The following is a 24,056-nucleotide window of genomic DNA, read 5'->3' on the forward strand; positions in this document are numbered from 1 at the left end:
TAGGGGAAGAGAGGGAAAAGTAAAACGACAAAACCAGAGAGAGACACAAACCTTAACAGACTCTTAATTATTGGAAACAAACTGAGGGTTGCTGGAGGGGAGAGGGGTGAGGGAATGGGCCAACTGGGTGATGGACAAGTAATGAGCTCTGGATATTATATAAAACTGATGAATCACAGACCTGAACCTCTGAAACAAATAACACATTATATATTAACAACAACAAAAAAGGAAAGCATGATATCTTTATATTTTTTTTCTTCCTAACCAAGAAGAAGATACACTTTTCCATATGTTTAGGCGTTACCTTGTAATCTACAGAAGTGTTTGTAGGCATATTCATATATGCTTCACACATTTATTAAATAGATTGCATGTAATTATTTTGTATTATTTTTGTTCTACCATAAATTGGGTATTTTACTCCCATGAATCTTCTAAATGGTCGTTGTATCATGAAGGCAGGTGATTTCTATATACTGCGATCTCAGCTTTTAGCTGAGTTTCCCGGGTATATACTTGCTTATGGAATAGTGAGAGTTTTACTTTGTCTTTTACAGTTCTTCTCATTTTTTTTTTTGCTTGTGTAATTGTTTTGGCTTATACTTCTAGTACAATAAATTAAATGAGAATAATAGTGATCATCTTTTCCTTGGTTTTGATAGAAGTAGGAATGTCATTAGTTTTCTCTACTAAGTAAGTGTTGGCTTTGGGGCTGAATTTTATTTTCAGTCCATAATCGAATTTTAGAATTTGGAGAAAAGTGTATTTGAAACCTAAATCTTGAATCAGCATTCTTTATTTCCATGGCAGACTATTCCATGTGTCCTCTTTTGAAGTTTCAAAGGACACAAGCACAGGTGATTCTCAGCACAATTCATCAAAAATTTAGAAAGGCTCTTTAATATTTTTGCACACCTTATTTTATGTAGCACAATCTCTGCCATTTAAAAAGTAGGTGTTCCCCCTCATCAGTGTTTCTTACTTACAAATACTTTTAGAAACTCTGGAAATTTCTACTTAAGTTTTTCTATTTTAGAGATCACACCGACACGGCATTGGAGTGAAGAAAGGTCCTTAGAAATGGGACCTTGAAATTCTCGCAGAGAACTGCAAGGAATATAGAAATACACTTAATGAAAGAAGGAGGCAAATGGCTATGTGATTAAAAAAAAACGTCCATCTCTTGCCTGTTTTGGTAAGATAAAATATCTAAAACAAGCAAAGGGGTCAGTCCAGTTAGTATTTCTGCTTACGAATGGGGAACATCAACTGCAGGTTGAGTGGCGTTTTCTCGTGGTTTGTTTCCATGCCATTGATATGTCCTAGGGAGGAACCAAAACCAGAACTTCCCAATCCTTGCTACTTGTTGGGAGTACCCAACGTCGGCTATTTGACTGAGGCGACGGGTCTTGTCAGCTGCATCCAGCTGGGCACGTAGTATCTGGTCTAAAACTAAGATTTTGTTGTGGTTTTGAAAAGGTTCCTTGAAATCCAGGCTTTGGAAGTGTGTCAGTTTATGGCGCTCAGTGACTTTGTGACCAAGAAGGTCCTTGTTCAGTGGATGCAGTGGCTGCCGTAAGGTCAGAGCTTTGTTCCTGTAATGACATTCCTTGGTCCCTCTGGGTGGAGCTCATCTGGGTTCTGACTTGCTGGAGAGCTCTGTGCTTGCTTTTGGCATTTGGTTGAGTAGATGATGTATGTGCTTCTCGTTAGAAAAATGGCAGCAATAACGGCAAAATAACTCCCATAAACTAAAAACTAGAGAAAAACAAATGGAATTAATTAGACACACATAAAATATGACTGTGTATATCATTGATAATACACAGTCATGGCGCTGATTTGCTTGGATTGTGGGATGACTAAGACCTAGGACTTTAACATGCATCATTTAGATTTGCACAATATTTTCTTCTATCTTAGAAGAATCAGCTATAAAAGTGTAAGAAATGCAGTAACTAAGAATGTGGGTTCTGGAGCCAAGGTTGCTTGGGTTCAAACCCCATTTAACACCACCAAAGTGAAAAAAAAAAACACTAAATCCCACTGATCTATGTGTTTATGTCTTCAGGGTAGTGCAATGCTATGAGTAAATTTTATATAATGAGGCTACTTCTTACATGCTTTTCCCTCCCTTTCCCAGATCCAAATGTAAGATGTGACATTGGGCTAATTTCAAGTCCCGCGGTAGAGTAGGGAAAAGGAACTGAGCTCTGCAATCATGTACCATTTCGAGTCAAATCTCCTAACCCTTGGAAGGGAATTATGGGAGGGAGAGCAGACATACAGGGGACACAATGACCAGAGTAGCACCTGATGAGGTCTTAGGAGCCACAGGCAAACACTAACCGACTGTGCTTATTGCCGAAAACCTGTGTTACGGTATGATAATTAAGGAATTGCTTATTTTAAAAGTTGCCCAACTAAGCAATTCAAGAAATTAAATATTGGATTACCTAGGTATTCTGCATTCCCCCAGCTACCTGACTAGGAAAACAGTAATACTGCAGCTTACCTGAATGCTGATCGGCAGGTTGAGTCCTTTCTGATCTACAACAATCACTGTCATAATGGTCTGAATTACCAGTGCCATGAAGGTGTTCATTCCAAACACCAGGGCGTAGCGTTCCACACTCAGATTAACTGCGATCTGAAATCTGTCATTGAATGTTGAATTACGTTTCTTTTTAAACAAAATACACAAGGGACTCTTATCTTTAAAAGACAGAAACTGGAGATAAAAGTGATGTCTTGTTACCAATACTCTGTCTAAATCTCCTCCAGTTTAGACAAACAGGGAGAGCAAAGAAAGGGAATTAATTTTAAAAATACAACTGAAGGCTGAATTAGAATACCCATTGAGGAAATACAGCACAATTACTCCAATCCAATTTAATGCTTCCAAAAGTGAAAACTAAATATTCTAAGTTCTCATAACCTGAGAATATTCGATACTATCTGGTTTTAGATTCTGTTTCACAGTGAATTTTTATGAAAATGCCAGCAATATCCCATCTATGGAATCATTTGGAGAGTTATTCCTTTTTACTGTCAATTGTATCAACAGTTTCAAATTTGGGTAGGTGAGGTATTTATTCTTTCAGACAGCCAGATCTTGGCTGGCTGTGCAATGGAGTGAATCTATAATTAGTTTGCTTTTAATAATTATATAGATTTTGACATCTTACAACTCACGAATGATTGGCCAGTGTATGTTATTTAGAGCTCTTCTAAATAACAAAGGCAAAGACTTTTGGTTCTGAAGATTCTTTTTTTTTTTTTTTTTTTTTAAGATCTATTTATTTATTAGAGAGAGAGAGAGATCACAAGTAGGCAGAGGGGCAGGCAGAGAGGGGGGTGGGGAAGCAGGCTCCCTACTGAGCAGAGAGCCTGGTGCGGGGCTCAATCCCAAGGACCCTGAGATCATGACCTGAGCTGAAGGCAGAGACTTTTTAACCTACTGAGCCACCCAGGCGCCCCAGTTCTGAAGATTCTTAAAATGAAAAGAAGCAATGTAATCCTACCTTAACAATGTCCTCTCACATAAAAAGAGAAACTTAAGAGACATGAGTTTGATTCATTAAACTGACATATTTCCATTAAAAAAGTAAACTCGTCAATAAGCTTATTCTCTTTCTTTGGTTCCATCTTTTCAAAGTCTGCTTATATTCTTGTGTTTCATCAATTCCTTATCAAACATTTTTGACACATTAAATCCCAAAATTTAACAGAGTTTCTGGCTCTACTTCTTTCATATGATTTGAAATTCAAATATTTCTTATCTCTTTTAGTTAATACCAAAGCCTATTTCCTATAGTCAGCTCTCCCTGAACTTCTGTATGGAACAAAACATTTTTCATTGTTAAAACTATGATTTCTGGGATATACAGTTTTTTATAATCGCATCTACTTTTTTCAATATCCAACTTTTTATAACTTGCTGAGCCTATTTTGCTTCACACAAAAGTACATACCTGGAATGACACAAACAACTAAATGAAATTAACAATAAACTTAATCATTCAAAATCAGATTGCACCACACCTTGTTAGGGCAAAGAGTCTGAAATAAAAGTCACAATCATTGCTTTTGGTTATGAACCCACAGAGCTCTTTTTTTCTTTGATGACTAATCTTAGTAACATTCACAGGGCAAATAGTTAAGTGAAAACATGGCTTACCTGTGTCCCATTCAATACACAATCAACATTTAAAATACTACAATTGATTAAAATCCTTCCAAAGTTCTGCGAGGAACTACAGAAATGCTAGTGAAGAGAGAATATGGTGTGGTTTCAGGAATGGAGAGAAATGGTTGGTAATACTTACACTGCTATGGTTATAAGCAACATATAGCTGGACTTGAATATCAGATAGCCAGCATAGCATGCCCAGATGTCGGTCGTGTAATGCATGAGAAACAGAGAGCCTGCGCTAATGATGGAGAAGATGGCTAGGGCCAGCTCCCCCAGAAGATCCCAGTTGACTTTCACATAGCCCACTGCAAAGGCAGCCACAGCCCCTGAAAAAGAAACATTAAGGGAACTCCAACACATTGACTTTGAGCATGGGATAGGTCAACATGCTCTCTTTACAAAGCCACATCCTGGGCAAATCTACAAGGTGAATACATGGTTTTCACAGAAACAGTGTGATCCACCCAAATGTGGATTTATCCTTTTCTCAACCGTGTTTTCTTTTAGCTTCTCTCTTTACCTACTCTTCTTTCAGTCTGGTAGTTGCCACAATTTTAATTGGCATCTGCTGCATGCCCTGCAGAGCACCCTGGAGAAGGGCCAGAAAGGTTCATTAGAAAGGGGTCAGAAAGGTTCACAGCAGCGTGGGGAGGAGTGATACACAAACCCAGTCACTTGCTACAACATGCAAGGGGCTAGGACAGACAAGAGTGAAAGGGCTGCTCTGGTAGTATACCTAGCCTGTCCATACTTGCCTTTCTGTTTCATTGTTTATTGTAAATTTTTTCAGTGGGTTAAGGATGTGTTGCACTGGGTAGGTTGAGTCTTCACCTTAACCTTCTGGTCTCCATCTGGGTGTCTTTGAGATCTGGTCTCATTTACTTGAGATTTTCAGTGAACTCTGTACTGACTTATGGAGTTTAAGAGATTGAATAATTGGCAGTCATGACAGTTAGTATTTATAGTTTTTTTTTTTTTTATCAAAATGAAAGGTAAAACGTCTTATCAAAACAAAAGGTATTTATGTTTCAAATAACTGATATTTGATTAACTTTTCCATGTGTGAGCCAGGAAAGAATCAGTGCTACAAAGGAAATAAAATTCTTTTCCCTCTCCCCCAGAATTTGGAGCATAGGAGAAAGAATTTCAGTGAACCAATTCCAGCACAGTCCTGGTGTATAGGAGTTAAGGTGAAGCCTCCCAAAAGAGAGACAATAAGAGAACAGACACCACATGAGTTTCTGAAATTTTTGGTAAATGAGGGTGTGGAAATCTCCTACTTCCTAGAAAATATCTTTAAAGTCTCAGTTGAATTAAAGTTTCCACTTACCAGGATATAAATATTTATTGTAGAGTAAACTTCAAAGGCAGATTTCCTTCTGATATTGGAATCTTGACTCTCACATTTATTCCACTTCTCCACTTAAATTTCTTAAGAAAGCTACTTTGGGAAATTTTTGGTGTGGAACCTAGAATTGCTAAAGATGGGCACTAGCTAAATCAAGTCCTTTGTTAACAAAACTCTTCCCATTGTAATTTGGAAGTCTTGATTGATAGTTCAATCTATTTTACTAAACTAATAAAATTTCCTTACTTATATACAAGGTGAGTATTTTCCTTTGGATATAAAAATAACCTGGAAGAAGAAGCGGCATTATTAACCCCTTCCCTGATGGTGAATTGGAATCTTAAGAATTTGGCCAGAATTTAATCATTTGTTGCTTAATCCTGAGCTCTTGAGTTATTTGGCTGTAACTCTACCACATTGAATAGAAGTGTCATGGTCCTCTTTTTATTTTTTCCAGTGACTTCTATTTAAAAAAGAATATTAATACGCCCTCCAAACAAAACCAGTTTACCACCATGGAATTTAGCAACTGAAGACATAAACTTAATGGGAATAGCCATTAAAGGAAGATAAATCAATGTCTGCTTACCTCCAAAGGTTGCAATAGCTTCTACTGCCCCATTGTAGACGAAAGAACTCTGGGATGGTGCCTTGTAATCCCACAGGATTTGAACATAGTTCAAAACCTGGTTAAAACCTGCTGTTGAGAAGGCCCACCATAGGGACCAGTAAAATAGTCGCTTGGAGGAGTAGCACTCCTTCAGATCTTGGAACCACTGCACAAAAACATTCAACGCTACATTTCGCAGCATCGGGCTGCTCAAAGGACCACCATCCAGGTTCCCTGAAATGGTGGATATTTCTGAAGCGGGCTTCTCTTCACCGCCTGGTGTGTTAATTTTGTAAGATGCATCTGACACCTCATTTTTGTTCGGTTGCTTCTGTATTTCTTTGCTGGATTTTGCATGGAAAAACATGCTCTTCTTGGGCATTGGCAGGAAAAGGGACAAAACGAAGGCCACAGAGACGGAAGCCAAGGATATGACGTTGAGGTAAAAGTACGAGAGGCTGGCCAGGGACACCAGGAGCTGGGCTAGCACCGAGGCCGCTGTGTAGGCCACCAGCGTGATGCTCCTGCAGTAGCCGCTCACTTTCTGGTAGTGCTCAGGGCTGACCACGCTGTAAATGTAGGCATAGTACGCCACCTCGGTGGCGGTGACCATCCCGTAGAAGAACTCCACCACCTGCATGGCCTTCACTCCCTGGCCGAACAAGAGCAGCAACCATGTGATGATGAAGCTGACTCCTTGCAGGATGATGACTGGCTTGTAGCGGACGTAATCGGTCAGGATGAACACGGGGAGCAGCAGCACCAGGTAAGAGTATGTCCAGATTGGGAAGATCTCATTTGTGATCTGTGAGGTTGAAAAGCGGAGCACATGACCATGAGGCACCGGGAGGGGAAAGGAATACCTTTTCGGTAGTATGTTACTAAGGTACAGGTGGCTTGCCTAATAGCAAATTCCATATCCAGTTGGATGGAATGTTCTTCATATTATGGAAAAGCACAAGAGAAAACTGATTTTCTAGGAAGAGAGAGCTCCTCCCCCTTCTCCAAAACAAAACCAATTTATGAATGTATGCACCTTCCAACATAAGAATATATTTGCTTAATGTGCAATCTGAACTCTAAAGTTAAATAGTATATACATTTGAGTTAAATTAATTAAAAAATGCTCAACAGCCACTTTAGAATTTTTCAGGCTCTTCGAAAGTAGCATTCCTTCTTGTTCAAAGATTTTTAAAATTAGACAAAGTGGCTACAAAATTAGAAGTGAAAATCGTTTTGTTTATTTGATCCATCACCGTGTCATAAATATCTACAGTCTAGTGAACACATGAGAAGACAGAAAAGAGTAAATAACCTTGCACAATTACAAAGTGGGAACAAGTAATGCACTGGATTTTCCTCCTGGCCAAATTTGCTGGGTTCCCAAAGCCTTTCCCTCCCAGTTCTACTGGTTAATCTCTGCTTACTCAATTCTGCCCTCAACTTGAGGTGGGTATTTTGCAGCTATCATTGGAAATGCTGCAGACCTCAGTGATCAGTCCTAGAAAGGAAGGACCGAAGGGGCTGATCTTTGGGGCAAGATATGGGTATGGTGGCAGCTCTACCACACCAGCCTTTGTTTTGTGCCTCTGTTGTCCACAGCAACCTCTGTGGACCCTAAGGTCAACGACAAGGGAAACAATGAGGGAAAGTTCAGTGATTGGAAGGCTAGTGGGACTGAGTGGCACCTTGGAACCTGGGTACATTAACTGGTCCCTAGTGTTTGCAGAAGCAGACCCCACCGGGTTCACTGTTTGATTTGGGACCTGTATTTGTTAGTCCTTTGTTTCGTCTTCATCATGATAGGCTTCTACCTGGAGAAAATTAGAAACACAGCTGTGGCAAACTGATCTTACATTGCCGCACAACAAGCTTGCTTTTCTGTCTGTAGCACCTCATCACCAAATTAACGAGTGTCGAGGAGCCTTCCAGGTGAAGCCACACTCTGCAGGACTTTTGTGGCTCTGGCTGGAGATGGGGATAAAACCAGCGCAGGCTAATTCTCCAGTTGGGTGAGTGCATTTTCTTGTTGCACTTATTATAAAAAAGGACGTGAAACTTTGAAGTAAGAGAATTTGGCCTTCCGGGGAAGATAAAACTGAGATAAAGCTGTTAATGTCTCACCGACTGGTTGATAGTTTCTCACAACTGAATAACTATCCTCAAGAACTGATATTATTCTTTATCAGATCCTGCTTATACCTCTGCAGCCCAAAACGTCGTGAGGACTGGAGGCCTGGCAGAGATTTTCCTCTAGGATTAGTATAACAGAATCAACTAAGTCCTCCATGAAAGTTACCATGGGTTAAGACTAATGGTAGAACTCCATAAAAGTTAAAATATTTATCAGACATATAATGTGCTATAGTTTCCCATTTTTGTAAGTGTGAGGAGGGAAAAGTAGTTTGAATCATTGTATTAAATGGCAAATATCATGAAAATGGGATCACTGAAGTCAATGGGTTAATGTCTCAAGTTGAATGAAGCCCTAACCCCACATCCTGTTCAAATCCTGTAAAATTAAACCATGTTAAGATATGTCTGTATGTGGGTGCCTGGGAGGCTCAGTGGGTTAAAGCCTCTACTTTCAGTTCAGGTCATGATTCCAGGGTCCTGGGACCAAGCCCCAAATCGGGCTCTGCTCAGTGGGGAGCCTGCCTCCCCCTCTCTTTCTGCCTGCTGCTCTGCCTACTTCAATCTCTCTCTGTCAAATAAATAAATAAAATCTTAAAAAAAAAAGATATGTCTGTATGTATATTAACTTACCTCTGAACTGGTCAGGTTTTTATCTGGTCCAGATAAATATGGTATAAGGAAGGGTTCTGAGGGTCTCATCATGGAGAAAAATCCAAATAAGCACAGGATCACCGTGGGATAAATCCAGGAATGACTTGGTGAAGTTCTGAAACAATCCATGGCTGATCAAATGGGAACAAAGTCAAAATTAGCTGATGTTTAATTACTTTTAGCATCCTGGATATAACGCAAAACTGATCTCTAAATGTTTTGTGAAAGGATAAAGTTTCATCTCTCTGCAGTTGAAATGGAAAGGCAAGTGATGAATGTGTTCTCAAATACTCCTTAGGGCTCCAGTCAAACCATCCTCTGTCAATGGGCTTCTTACTCATTATTGCTGGGACAGTTACACCTCCTTAAGTGTTCTTCATCATGAACGTGGTAAGGAGTACTTACTAATAAATGATAAACTTGGGTTAATTAATACTTGAAAGTAAGTAAAACATTGGCTGGTGAGTTATTGGTGTCCATGTGGTAAGTCAAGTACCTCTAGGAGGTCAAATCCAATTTTACCGCAGATTTAGTGGCTCAAGTTACTACTAATCTGCTCACTCTATTTTGTACTATGACCCTGACATCTTCCACACACTGAATGGCATGTATTTATTTATACATTTATCTCCCCATTAGACTGTCCCTTGCACTGTATGGTGCTTGACACATAACATATGTTCAAGATACTTTTGTTAGGTGTCTTCAATCTGATAATCTGTAATTCTTCAGTTAAAAAAATTAAGCCAGGGACGCCTGGGTGGCTCAGTTGGTTAAGCAGCTGCCTTCGGCTCAGGTCATGGTCCCAGCGTCCTGGGATCGAGTCCCACATCGGGCTCCTTGCTCTGCAGGGAGCCTGCTTCTCCCTCTGACTCTGCCTTCCACTCTGTCTGCCTATGCTCACTCTCGCTCGTTCTCTCTCTGACAAATAAATAAATAAAATTAAAAAAATAAATAAATAAATAAATTAAGCCAGATAAATATCTGACGGGCCATTTTCCCCCATCTCTCCCCATTCCAGACTGATGCTAAGTCTACTTTGGGAAGGCAAGGCATCACTTCGTAGACTGCTCTTCTCCTTTTCATTACCGCTGGGCCCATTTCTTCTCTCTGTCTGCAGTTTCACACCACTCAGTAGGGCAGGGAGCTAATTAATAGTTCATGCTCTTTTTTTCTAAGCCACAAATAAAATTGCTTGAAATTCAAACTCCAGACAGAAAATCCAAAGGAGAATCTGAAACAGAAAAATTCCCTCTCACTCCTTCATATTTGGGATCCAGCTTTTTTTCACAAAGCCTCCACATTTTTGGTGGCCTTGGATGGGGAAACAAACTTACTGTAGAATGCTTTTGTGCATATTATCTAATTAAGTCCTAATAATAACTATAAAATAGATAGCATTCTCCCAAGTTCCCAGTTGAGCATGTAAGAGGTCCAAGGTATCCTACAACTGGCTTCAAACCACATGGTCAAGATTTGAATCCAGATCTCTAGGAATTCTCTCTGGGTCCTCTCCTGTGCTCCACTCTGCGTCATTCTGGTGGCCCTTCTTCCTGGGCTGCTGGCAGCAACCTAATGACCACCTTTCCCTGCAGTGAGGAATCTTTAGGATGAGGGTGTTCATGAAAACACTTTCTTTCCTCACTGCAAGGAAAGGATCTCTCATTGAGCTTCCAGGACCAACAGTAGCTTGAAAGCAGACCCGAGAGAGAGAAAAAGTGATGCTCACTCCAGAAGAGCAAGTCCCTGGATGCAATTCCAGGTATCCAAGAAGAGGAATTTGTTAGGGGCTAGAGAGGTGTGGAGGACCTTCTGGACCACCCTATCTTTTCACAAGTTGACCCCAGACAGTGGCATAGTCCTCTTAAGTTAAATGAGGGGAACGCTGTCTCTGTTTATGTCAACAAGACCCTTGATAGAAACAGTGCAGAGACAATGGAAATTGGAATTTGGATGAGATTATAACTGTGAGTAATGCTGACAATGTGAAAATTTTGCTAGAAGCATACTGGGTTTGACTGTCCTCAGCCTTCAATGTCTGGGATTTATCTCTTCCTGGGTTGTTGCTAGAAACACTGGCAAACTACTGGGGCCTTCTTTCTTTGTGAGTCAGTTCTTGTAGAAAAGTCTGTCATGGGAAGGCAACTACTGAGGCTTGGCTATCTTTCAAAACGTGGTCTTAATAGGGTAACATCTACTGACTCTACATTTAGAACATTCTTTCCATCTATGCTGACTGTGGATTGTCTGCTACTTCAAAGTCATCATCTTCTCCATACATCTCAGAGAACTAAGTCTGCTCCTATGGTTCCCTGGGGTGTTAGGAGTGCCTTGGATTATCTATCCCTTCATCTCTTTACTATCCTAATACTCCTACCCAATGGCATTTGGCTGGAAAGGTCACACAGAAAAAGACGGTCTATGTCCCATGAGAGTGTAAGCAGAAGGGCAGGACTTTTTGTTCGGATGGTTCATGGCTCTATGTTTAGTGCCTATAAGAGTGTCCAACACTAGTAGAGCTTTGTCTGCATTTCCAGAGTGTACTTCTACCTGCATCAGGTGAAGGCCAAGGAGGTCCTTAATTCTACAAGTGTCTCAAGTTCAGTTGTGCATCTAAAATACAGAAAGGGAAATTAGAGAATCGATTCCATTTACTATAGCACCAAGAACCATAAGATACCTGGGAATAAACTTAACCAAAGAGGTAAAGGATCTGTACTTGAGGGACTACAGAACACTCATGAAAGAAATTGAAGAAGACACAAAAAGATGGAAGACCATTCCCTGCTCTTGGATCGGAAGAATAAACATTGTTAAAATGTCTATACTGCCTACAGTCATCTATACTTTTAATGTCATTTATATCAAAATTCCACTGGTATTCTTCAAAGAGCTGGAGCAAATAATCCAAAAATTTGTATGGAATCAGAAGAGACCCCGAATCACTAAAGAAATGTTGAAAAACAAAGATAAAACTGGGGGCATCACGTTACCTGATTTCAAGCTTTATTACAAAGCTGTGATCACCAAGACAGCATGGTACTGGCATACAAACAGACACATAGACCAGTGGAACAGAGTAGAGAGCCCAGATATGGACCCTCAACTGTATGGTCAATTAATCTTCGACAAAACAGGAAAAAATATACAGTGGAAAAAAGACAGTCTCTTCAATAAATGGTGCTGGGAAAACTGGACAGCTATATGTAGAAGAATGAAACTCGACCATTCTCTTACACTGTACACAAAGATAAACTCAAAATGGATAAAAGACCTCAATGTGAGACACAAATCCATCAGAATCCTAGAGGAGAACATAGGCAGTAACCTCTTCGATATCAGCCACAGCAACTTCTTTCAAGATATGTCTCCAAAGGCAAAGGAAACAAAAGCGAAAATAAACTTTTGGGACTTCATCAAAATCAAAAGCTTCTGCACAGCAAATGAAACAGTCAAGAAAACAAAGAGGCAACCCACGGAATGGGAGAAGATATTTGCAAATGACAGTACAGACAAAAGGTTGATATCCAGGATCTATAAAGAACTCCTCAAACTCAACACACACAAAAGAGGCAATCATATCAAAAAATGGGCAGAAGATATGAACAGACACTTCTCCAATGAAGACATACAAATGGCTCTCAGACACATGAAAAAATGTTCATCATCACTAGCCCTCAGGGAGATTCAAATTAAAACCACATTGAGATATCACCTTACACCAATTAGAATGGCCAAAATTAACAAGACAGGAAACATGTGTTGGAGGGGATGTAGAGAAAGGGGAACCCTCTTATACTGTCGGTGGGAATGCAAGTTGGTGCAGCCACTTTGGAGAACAGTGTGAAGATTCCTCAAGAAATTAAAAATAGAACTTCCCTATGACCCTACAATTGTACTCCTGGGTATTTACCGCAAAGATACAGATGTCATGAAAAGAAGGGCCATCTGTACCCCAATGTTTATAGCAGCAATGGTCACGGTCGCCAAACTATGGAAAGAACCAAGATACCCTTCAATGGACGAATGGATAAGGAAAATGTGGTCCTTATACACTATGGAGTATTATGCCTCCATCAGAAAGGATGAATACCCAACTTTTGTAGCAACATGGACGGGACTCGAAGAGATTATGCTGAGTGAAATAAGTCAAGCAGACAGAGTCAATTATCATATGGTTTCACTTATTTGTGGAGCATAACAAAAAGCATGGAGGACATGGGGAGTTAGAGAGGAGAGGGAGTTGGGGGAAATTGGAAGGGGAGGTGAATCATGAGAGACTATGGACTCTGAAAAACAATCTGAGGGGTTTGAAGTGGCAGGGGGGTGGGAGGTTGGGGTACCAGGTGGTGGGTATTATAGAGGGCACGGATTGCATGGAGCACTGGGTGTGGTGAAAAAATAATGAATATTTTTATGCTGAAAATAAATAAATTAATTAAAAAAATAAAATGGGGTAATGATGCTAAATATGTGTGCACTTTCTGTGAGCATCAAGCATCCTGACTGATATCTGGAGGCACCATATAGGGCACAGAGTGACAAACACATGGCTTCTCTCTTCCCTTTTCTCTCATCATGTTGGAGGATCCATAGTGATTCTAGCTTAACAAGGCAAAAACAAGGGAAGATCTCTGACCGTAGTTGAAAACTGAGAAAGATCTGGGGGGCTCACACCTGCATCCTAGGATGCTGGGCTTCCTTTCCTTGCTCCTTTGCCAGCCTCCTTCCCACAGAAAAAAACACAGGCTCCAAAGCTAGATTTTCTGCCAGAGGAAATAAGATAAAGCATCTAACCAAACATTAGCAGGAATCCTTTAGCCCGGGGAGGACTGGGCAGAGCAGCAGGAGTGACCAGACCCTTTCCGAGGCCAAGTCTTGCCTTCAGCTTGCAGGGCTCCAGCCTGGTCACTGCCTGCTGGGAGACTTCTCAGAGGCGAGTATCTGGCTGTTCTTTCTCCTTCCCCCAGCCCAGGATCTCTTTGTCTAGCACGGGCCTCATTCCAGAATCCTTTCCTACTCTGCCTACTTAACAAAGACCTTGTGAACTTGACTCGCCCATCACATCGCCTGGGAACTGGATAAATAGGGACCCCTGGACTCCGTCCCTCACGTGTGGCTCAGGAGGCCAGGGAATCTGCATTTATACAGAATGATTCTGACACAGGAGGCCCAAGGACCACTTGTCCCCTTCCCATGCCCTGGGGCAAACTGGCTGCATGCCACAGCCTTAGAGTTTAACAAGGTGGAGGGGGAAGTGGATGGAAATTGTCCAGGAAGTTTTTGCAAAACTACACATAGACATGCGACCCTGAAATTCTTTTCTGGCATTCCAGGCCCTGAAGAGTCCAGGACAGCTGGAAACATTCTCCGGTGACTCTGATGTTTTGGACATGCCTCTCACACTCTGTCTGCCCAACCCACGAACCCTTTCATGTGCACAAATCACTCCCTATTTGTGACCCATTCCTTCCCAGGCAGCTGAAAGCCTTTTTCAGTAGGGGCCCTGGAGTGTCTGTGTCTCATTGTGAATAAATACCATACAGCACACAGGTATCTGAAGTTCTCCAGCCCAGCATCGCCTTTCACCCACCATCTGAAGGCAGTGATTCTTCTCTTACGTATGTAAGAGGCTGCAAGCCACACAGGTAAAATGACAGCAATCTATCAGCTATTGTCTGCTTGGCTCCTGCTTGACCCCAAATATTGTATTCGTTGCTATACATAATTATTGTCTCTAGCCCTTAGAACAATCCTAATTATATACATTACATATATTGATCTATAATTATGTGTTTTATATAATAATTGTATAAGATATTGTACATAATTATTGTCTCTAGCCCTTAGAACAATCCTAATTATATACATTACATATATTGATCTATAATTATGTGTTTTATATAATAATTGTATAAGATATTTATTGTATAAATAATTATATTATTAAATTCGGTTTTATTAAATAAATATAATTATATGATATAATATATAATTATATATATAATTATAAATAAATATAATTATATGATATAATATATAATTATATATATATATATTTTTTTAAGATTTTATTTTTTTGACAGAGAGAGACACAGTGAGAGAAGGAACGGAAGCAGGGGGAGTGGGAGAAGGAGAAGCAGGCTTCCGGCTGAGTAGGAAGCCCAATTCGGGGCTTGATCCCAGGATCCTGGGATCATGACGTGAGCAGAAGGCAGACTGAGCGCCGTGTCCAGCTCTGCACTGGGTGGGGAGCCTGCTTAAGATTCTTTCTCTCCTTTTCCCTTTGCTCCTCCCCCATGCTCACCCAAGCTCTCTATCTCTCTCAGAAAAGAAGAAAAGGGAAAAAAAAGAAGTTGCAGAGGAAAATATAGGACTAAATATTTATTCATGTCTCTCAGAAACATCCCTGTTAAGGTCATCATAGAACACCTGTTCTCTTTGGGAGGGTCTCAGCCTTCACAGCAAAGCAGCATCCTGGAAAAAAACTGTACTTTTGCTACTTTTCCATTTATCATTATTTTTGACCTTGTAATTTTATCCTCCTCCTAGAGAATACTCTAAACCTTCCCTCATTTCATTGATTCTTATTCAAGGACAGGAATCAGATTGATTTTCTCACTTTGACTGTTTTCCAGATAAGATAATCCTTTTAAAAGTTGCTCCTGTAGTAATAATTCTCATATATGACTCATATGCTCCATTACCACTTTTCAAAAGCGCAAGAACATCATATGGGCGGTTGGTTGAAAGAAAATACAATAAAAGTATATTCTTTAAACAAAAGTCAGCTTATTGGACTATCCTGATTTGAAATCTATAGTGAAAATGCCAGAAATAACATGAAAGACTGAGAGAATCAGCTGCTCCTTCAGGAGGAGACATGGTGCAGCAGCTGTATCTCCCCCAGAGCTTACCTGGGGCAGCTGGGCCATGTGGGAGAGCTCTTCAGAGGTCTAGCAACAGCAGATGGAGGAGGTAAACGCTGGGCATTAGCCTCTGGTGGCCCCGGGCGGGGTGCAGTCTCTTTGCTCTGCCTGCCCAGTGGACTAGAGAGCACCTACTTCTGACCCAGTTGCACCATCTGCACACGTGTAACACATCACGTGGGCCCCAGTGGTAAATGGGCCACATGCACTGTTGGGGTTGCCAGCCAGCACATGTGACCTTCTATGAGCTTGGGAGACCTCGAAACACCTTTGCACTGGGAAGTGATCCATCTAAATTACCTTGGAGATGATTTGTTCCTCATTCTTTTTGCTGGTAAGAAAATAATGATGATTTTTCCATTAAAATTCACCAAGGACCCTCCAGAAAGAGTCTGGTCTCTTCTCTCAGTCTCTACTTGGGGTCTATTTCTGGAAGGCCACCTACTTCTGCTGCCACTTCCCTTTCTTCAGAGACCATAGGATGCTGTAGCCTTCTTCAGAATCACAGTTCCCTGGTGAGTGTAGCGAGACCAACTTTGTTTTATGGTGCTCATAGACCTTTCCCATCTCCTAAAAAAATGTAAGGATTACTTATGTTTCAGCTATGATCAAGTTGTGCTGGGTAGCTTCTCATTATTTTTATTCTCATCTTCCTTAGAACAATTTCTTTTAATTCATCCTCTTATGTGTGTTTCCAATCTCTTGCTATCAGAGTTCAAGTTTTTATCTGTGCTTTCATACCAATCATTACCATATTATTGACTTTTCCCCTTGTTTTTATTCTTTTAACCATGTCTTTAAATCTTTCCAACTGGCTTCAGGCCAATATCTTTTCTGTATGAATGTGCATAGCTTTAATAATCATAATCATAAATATTATTTGACTTATAATAGTGTCCTCGAAATTCCCAACTTACTTATACTGACCACAAAAGAAGTTCACTGGTCATTATAACCCTATGGTATGGAGAAAAGAAAACCTTTTGTTTATCGTTGCCAGGATCCCCATTTGGATTGAGTTGTAAGGTAAACCTAGAACTCACATTGCTTAAGTCTACGACCAGTCACTCGGCTGTATTTCCTTAACTAACTTATAGACTCATTGTGTGAACTAAACCTTTTCCATATTTGTCCATTTCAAAATTTTCATGTGTTTTTCATCTATGCCCTGGAGAACTGTATTGGGCCTGTGCCAATGTAGACCTTATCTAAGTGGGAAGCATGGAAAGTGTCCAATTTCCTAAACAATAGGCTATACATATGTACTACTGTGTATGTATATGAAAACTTTGTAGCCACAAATATTTCTAGGAGTGTATTTCCAGTAACATATAATAGACAACTATTAAAAAGCAAGAACTATAGAAACTGGCATACACTAGTGGGCCTCCGGTCTCCTTGAGGCCTGGGTGGACCTCCCAAGTTAGGGGGACTTTAGGGTGACCACATTCCTCAGCCCACTCTGAAAAAATGGAATTCTCCTCCCACTGCTGGAGACTTCAGAGCTGTGGCCTCCCTGATGCCGGGGAGCAAGATGACCTATCAAAGCAAAGATGTTTCCCAAATGTGGTTTTTCCAAAGGTTTCCCACAACCTTGGTATATCAGAGACTAGGTCAGCAGAAAGGAGCCATTTCCTCAAATCCTCTCCTATGTTTGTTTAGAAGATGCTGCCAAGATTAACTGAGGTGCTAATACGTTTGGAGAAAACTATCTAGAATCCCCAGTCTCCACTCAATTCCTGTCCGATTCTCCCTACTAAACATTTCAGTCATCTCAGAAAGGGTGCTTGACAAGGCAACTAGCCTCTGAGAATGGGCTACCCTAATTTTCAGACTATTCTCCAGAACCTTTACTGCAGTCAAAACATCAATTTCCAATAACACAGCCTCAGGTTGGCATTTTAAAATAACCATGAATCTCACCACCTCTAAATGCCAAAGGACTTGGGACATCAGGTCAAGAGAGATGACATCTGCAAAGGGTTTCACTCCCCAAGCTCCAAAGCTGTTTTAGAAACAGAGTGAGGGCCAGTATTGGTCCCATTTTCCAAAAACTCATCGTTCAGGTTTTTCAATGCCGCTGGAGCCAAGCCCCTCACCAGACAGAAGCAAACCCAAAATCTGACTACTGAGAACTGAAGTATATGCCTGTCACTGACAGTAGAGTATAACACTAATTATGCCTTTCAATCTACTTGCTATTAATGGAGAAGAGAATAGGACTTTGAGTGAAAACATCCAAATAAAGGGAGGGACTGTCTGCATAAGTCAAGCCAGCCAATGTGGGAGACAAGCATAGGGAAGTGATTGCAGGGAGTTGCTAAATTACCATTCCTCTGTTGCAAAATCCTGGATGGGAGGGTGTTTTCACCAATTTCCAGTATCTTAGCCTTCGTCTACCTTAAAATGCATTTCACTGATCTCTACTTCACTCCATACGCCAAAACTAATTTGACATCATCTATTCCAGGAACCACAGAGTAACCTCTAAGGAAAACAGATGATTATGACACAGGGATTGCAAAATGTGTCACCGAAATGGTAAGAAAGACTCGACTTAAAATAAATCGATAAACTGGATTTCATCAGAAAACCGTATCTGCTACTTCACAGATACCATTAGGAAAATGGAAAGGAAAACCACAGGTTTTCCATTTTATAACCACTAGAACACCTAAGCACAAACAGACTAGCAAACCGAATGTTAACAAAGATTTAGAATTCATACACATTGCTTGTGGGAAAGTAAAATGATACCAACTCTTTGGGAAACCATTTGACACTCTATACAAGAAAATTCATATACTCACAATAGTGAAAAAACAGGAAGAAGCTGAAATGTCTATTGAAAGTGAATGGACAATATTATATATATAAGCAACAAATACTGCTTTAATCAGCAACAAGAAGCATTGAACTACTGCACAACTTGCATGAATGTTTATAAAGTTATGCTCTGTCAAAGAATCCAGACACAAAACTGTGATTCCATTAATGTATATAGTCCTAAAACCAGCAGAACTAATCTACAATGTAGAAACTGGATCAGTAGTAGGTAGCCCAGGGTGGGAGACAGGGGAGGAACTGACTGCAGTAGAGCACAAGGGAACTTTTGGAGTGATGAAATATCCTATATCTTGATGAGATATGGATACATGGGTGTATATAACTGCAAACACTCAAACTTAAAATCCATACTTTATATTGTATGTAGATTATGCCTTAAGTAAAAAAAAAAAAAAGAAAAAAAAATCTACTCCTTCTCCCCATCCCCTATCCCTTAAAAACATTTCATTCTGTGGGACCCTCTGCGGCCTTGGACTTCTCTTATTGTTGTAAGCACTGAGGTTTTTCAAATTCTACATGGTACAGTCTGAAAACAGAACAGCATCTTTCTAACTGGGTCTTCCCTAGAAAATTTAGAACAGAAACCGTGCCCACAAATCAGAGCTAGGACAGACCCACAAGCTTTGGAAGCCTGGTCACACAGAACATCCTTCGAAGTAATACAAAGAGAAATCAGAGTTACCTGTTTCTTTTGTGTCCTGAGCTTATTTCTTTCTAAAACCGAGTCCAGTTTCCTGCCTTCAGATCCAACTCCTGCTCCTTCCTGATGTTCCCTGCTGGGAGTCCCTGTCCCATTGCCCCACCCTCTCCTGGGAGTCTGGAGTCCTTTAGAACTGAGCTGTCAAGAGCAATGGCTTTATACACCAGAGCCCACCCCCTTCTGAGGGCTTGCGACACAGGAACCCAACTCTTCCGCAGCCACCCTCTTTTTGGAATCTCATTAGAAGGAAAAAACCCAAACAGAGAAACAGATCTTTGTGAAACAACAGAGAGGTAAACATATCAAAAACACCTTTTCCTGAATGCTAGAACTAAAATAATCTAGTTTTTCTTGAATTTTCTATTAAGTACTTAGAATCTCAGGAAACCAGGAAGTAGAACTATCACCTACCATCCACTCATAAGGTTTTCTGTAACCCCCCCCTCCATCCAGCCTCCAAGAAAAAAAAAAAAGACAAAAGCAAACACTAGGGAAGTTTGCGGAAATGAAGCTCTCCACACAACTTCAAAGAGCATGAATGAGGTGTGAACTGCATACTCAACATGCAGGCCAGAAGAGTTCTGCTTCTGGTCAAGACCACTGTAAGAGCAGATGCAAGTGATCTTTCGAACACATGCTTCGGATTCCATTTTGTCATCTATGGCATTATTCTTTTTGGCTCGTGTGAAACATTTGCTGATGAAGTCATCATCCCCTTCCAGGCTTCATCCTTCATCACTTCATCCTTTTCCAAAAATTATTTTTTTTTGAAAGATTATTTATTTAAGAGAGAGGGGTGAGAGGGGTAGAGGGAGAGAAAGAGAATCCTGAAGAAGATCATCCCCCTTAAAGCGTGATGTGGGGCTTGATCTCATGTCCCTGAGGTCATGACCTGAGCCGAAATCAACAGCTGGATGCTTAACCATCTGAGCCACCAAGGCGCCCCCCAAAATTATCTTTTCATACTTGTTACCATTCATCATGTCTCTAGCTTATCCAAATAACTTCCAATTTATTCCTTTATTCTAAATGATTTGCTAATAGTTGTTAATAACGGAATGGACTATTTAAAACTCTGACATCTTATTGCAGACCTTCCCGGCTTTAGGCTTTATCCCCCACTCTCTTTTCAGGTTTGGGTTTGTGGTGGCCACGGTTTAGTGGAAAAAACATGACTTTGGAGTCCAAAGCTCCAATTCCTCCTCACCTCACCCCTGTTTGTGCCAAGTACTTAACCTCCTCAAGCTTGTTCTTAAAATGTGGATAACCAGATGCCTGGGTGGCTCAGTTGATTAAGCATTTGCCTCTTTGGCTCATGATCCCAGGGTCCTGGGATGAGCCCCACATCAGACTCCCAGCTCAGTAGGGATCCTGCTTCTCCCTTTCCCTTGGTCTGCCACTCCGCCCACTTGTGCACTCTCTTTCTCTCTCTCTCAAATATTAAAAAAGAAACAAATGTGTACAACCACACCCACCTCACGAGGTTGTTCAGGAACTGCTCAGTCTCGTTCTAGGCACATAGCAGTTGCTCAATAAAGCTTCCTTCCCATCTGCTTCCTGTAAACACACGTAGCAAATTCAACCAGAATGAACACAGCTGGGCACTCATAGATCAGAGAGTGTAATCTCAGAAAACAGACACAGTAAATAACTTCACCTAAATTCATTTAAATATTTATCCTTGAATTATCCAACTTTTAGAAACCATTGATAATCTCTGAACAACAATGACTGAGAAAACCTAGTATTTTTGTTCATTTCAGCTACTTCCAAGGCAGTGTGAAGAAAAACATATTCGGAAGTTAGTTATGTTTGGTTCTATTTAAAATATGTACCTTGGGGCACCTGGGTGGCTCAGTGGGTTAAAGCCTCTGCCTTTGGCTCAGGTCGTGATCCCAGGGTCCTCGGATAGAGCCCTATATCGGGCAGCAAGGAGCCTACTTCCCTTCCTCTCTCTCTGCCTGTCTCTGCCTAATGGTGATCTCTGTCAAATAAAAAAAAAATAAATAAAATCTTTAAAAAAAAAAAAAAAAATTAATAAAATATGTACCTTAATGAAAACACACTTTGCCTTAGGAGATACAAATGTATTCCAGTCTTGATAGCAGCAAAGACAGTTCTGTAGGAGTATTTGTAGAGAACATTTTCTTTTCAAACTTTAAGTAACCCAAATCCTCACATCTATTGCACATTTATAGCGGCAATCCTGACTTGACAAATCATTAGGTATCCTTCCCAGGAATATTATTGTAAGATATGGTTGTGTTTCCCTTTAATCTCAGTTAACGGAGTCTCTAAATAGAGTCCTATTTCCCTTCATTTCCAAGTCCCATTTTTCTCACTGGGGCCTTTTTCTCCCTTCTTGGGTTGGGATCTAGAATTCTGCGCTCAAGTTTCCTTTCAGTTAGAAGCGGTGCACGTGGGTATAACGGTGGGGGATGCTGACCCTTTCCCGGGGTCGTGGTCTCATTTAATTGGCTTGGCAGATGGCTGAAAGTGAGATTCTCGCAGACCTAGTTGGGGAGCCTCAGCATCGGCAGGCAGGAGAGCACAGGAGCCTCAGCGCGACGTCGCTCAGGGCGCGCGATGGAATCCAGGCCGGTCCCAACCTGTCCGCTGCCGCGCAGGTACTCGTCCCGCCCGCGCCGCGGAAACTGGAAGACGGAGGAGTGCCGCGGCCCAGAGGTGATGGTGTTTCTGCCAGAGATTCGCTTCCCGCATCTAGTCTTACCTAGAGGAGGGGCTGTCTGGTCGCCAGATCGCTCACATCCCCAGAGAACAAGCCCCCGGACAGGACCCCTCGGCCGACCCACCGGGTGAAGCTTAGCGCTGACTGTAGGGGCGGGGGCGGGAGCCTGCCACACACCGAGTTCCGAGGCCCCGCCCCGACGTTTTGCATATGCTAACTAGAGGCCTCCCGAACCTTTAAACTCGGAGGAGGAAATCTGAGATCTGCGGACAAAAGCTCACCTGGTACCCCGGGTACTGGAACCTGAAAGGAACAACTTACAGTAATAGCCTGACATATCAATGTAACAAAGCAGCATGAACTGAATGCAGTGTGCATCTATTTATAAATATGTCCTTGCCTATAAATCCATTTACTTTTCCCCAAAACTTGTAAGAAGCACGGTTAAGATGCCCATCCTGCGCTGAAGTGAGGCAGAAGGCAGTGGGGCTAGTGAATGGAGAAGTCTGGATTTTTGTTGGGGCATCCTGACTCCAGAGTTAATGTTTATAGTCACTGTGTTTTTATTTTGTTTTGTTTTATTTTATTATTTTATTTTTAAGGTTGTGAGGTGGCATAGTTTTCTTATGCTTTGAGAATTTTCCAACACAAATAGTTCAACTATTAAAAAGTTTTTGTTAGGCAGAGGTGGTTTTAAAAAAAAGCATTATGGGGGTGCCTGGGTGGCTCAGTGGGTTAAAGCCTCTGCCTTGGGCTCAGGTCATGGTCCCAGGGTCTTGGGATCGAGCCCCGCATCATCTCATTGGGCTCTCTGCTCAGTAGGGAGCCTGCTTCCTCCTCTCACTCTGCCTGCCTCTTTGCCTACTTGTGATCTCTGCCTCTCAAATAAATAAATAAATAAAATCTTAAAAAAAAAACAAACAAGCATTATGAAGTTCTCATTGATTAAAATGGGGGAAAAAACAAAAACAAAAACTTTTTTCATTATCTGTTGGTAAACGGAAAACCTTCCCCAAAATTTACTGTTTGGTTTTTAGTACTCTGACTGGAAGTGAAATTGGTTACAAGTATCCCACGTGTTTTTGAGTCACTGCCCTGTTTTTGGCTTGGATTTTCTATTTTCACCTTCCTATGATTTGCAGAAAATTGATTTATAAATTACCAGGCTGGGAGTGGGAATACCCTGCTCATTGTGCAATGGAGTGCCCTGGTATGTTGACTGACAGGCCTTCCCAGAGGACACCGGAATTTTCTTAAAGGTCCAGGGTGTCACAATTTCCTCTGCAAAGAGAGGAGCTCATTTTGGACCTTGAGTTTCCTTCTGTATTTCTCTGATAGCCCTTGGCCATAGTCTAAATCAGAGAGAGATGATGAGGAATTCATTCACTTGAAGGAACGTAAACGTATTTGCTGATTAGGTACAAGAGGTCTGGATTTCATTATGTATTATCCACTGTTGGGAGGGGTATAGATGAGGTCATAGATGATAAGAGACTGGTCATGTTGATAATTGTTGACTTGGGTGACGGTTCCTAAGAAGGTGTTGTACTATATTCTCCACTTATGTTTATATTTGGCATGTTTCATAATAAAAAAAAAAGTTTAAAAAATCACTTATTCATTAAGAAGCTATTTATGGGGGTGCCTGGATGGCTCACTGGGTTAAACCTCTGCCTTCGGCTCAGGTCATGATCCCAGGGTCCTGGGATCGAGCCCTGCTTGGGGCTCTCTGCTCAACAGGGAGCCTGTTTCCCTCCTTCTCCCCTGCCTTTCCTTCTGCCTACTTGTGATCTCTGTCAAATAAATAAATAAAATCTTAAAAAAAAAAAAAAAGCTATTTATGGGCACCTGGGTGGCTCAGTCAATTAAGTGTCTGCCTTTGGCTGAGGTCAAGATCTTGGGATCATAGGATCAAGCCCCAAGCTGGGCTCTCTGCTCAGCAGAGAGT

General features: G+C 41.1%; 1 protein-coding gene across 6 annotated transcripts; it reads right to left on the reverse strand.

Moving 5' to 3' along the window:
- Positions 1-225: 225 nt before the first annotated feature.
- On the reverse strand, positions 226-22,267 carry SLC19A3 (solute carrier family 19 member 3). 6 transcript variants are annotated; one of them, XM_045078819.1, is made up of 8 exons: positions 21,470-22,267; positions 20,895-20,976; positions 11,494-11,556; positions 8,923-9,074; positions 6,136-6,961; positions 4,332-4,524; positions 2,519-2,660; positions 226-1,761 (listed from the first exon to the last, which is right to left on the reverse strand). In XM_045078819.1, the coding sequence occupies exons 4-8, from the start codon at positions 9,070-9,072 to the stop codon at positions 1,585-1,587; spliced, it is 1,488 nt and encodes a 495-aa protein (XP_044934754.1). In that variant the 5' UTR covers positions 9,073-9,074; positions 11,494-11,556; positions 20,895-20,976; positions 21,470-22,267; the 3' UTR covers positions 226-1,584. The 6 variants fall into 6 exon arrangements, with proteins under 6 accessions (XP_044934754.1, XP_004776664.1, XP_012903364.1 ...); XM_004776607.2 differs by lacking the exon at positions 11,494-11,556; XM_013047910.2 differs by lacking the exons at positions 11,494-11,556; positions 20,895-20,976; positions 21,470-22,267 and adding exons at positions 16,173-16,442; positions 19,402-19,697.
- Between the last annotated feature and the right edge of the window lie 1,789 nt (positions 22,268-24,056).

The sequence above is a fragment of the Mustela putorius genome, unplaced genomic scaffold (genome assembly GCF_011764305.1).
Source record: "Mustela putorius furo isolate JIRA1106 unplaced genomic scaffold, ASM1176430v1.1 tig00000275_pilon_pilon_pilon, whole genome shotgun sequence".
NCBI classification, from domain to species: Eukaryota; Metazoa; Chordata; class Mammalia; order Carnivora; family Mustelidae; genus Mustela; species Mustela putorius.

What these genes read in the sequence shown, in the direction of transcription:
- SLC19A3 (XM_045078818.1), bottom strand. An exon ending in AAAACCTGACCAGTTCAGAG is followed by an intron (nt 6,962 to 8,922) that starts GTAAGTTAATAT and finishes TCAACCTCACAG; the next exon opens with ATCACAAATGAGATCTTCCC. An exon ending in TTGCTTATAACCATAGCAGT is followed by an intron (nt 2,661 to 4,331) that starts GTAAGTATTACC and finishes ATTCAATGACAG; the next exon opens with ATTTCAGATCGCAGTTAATC.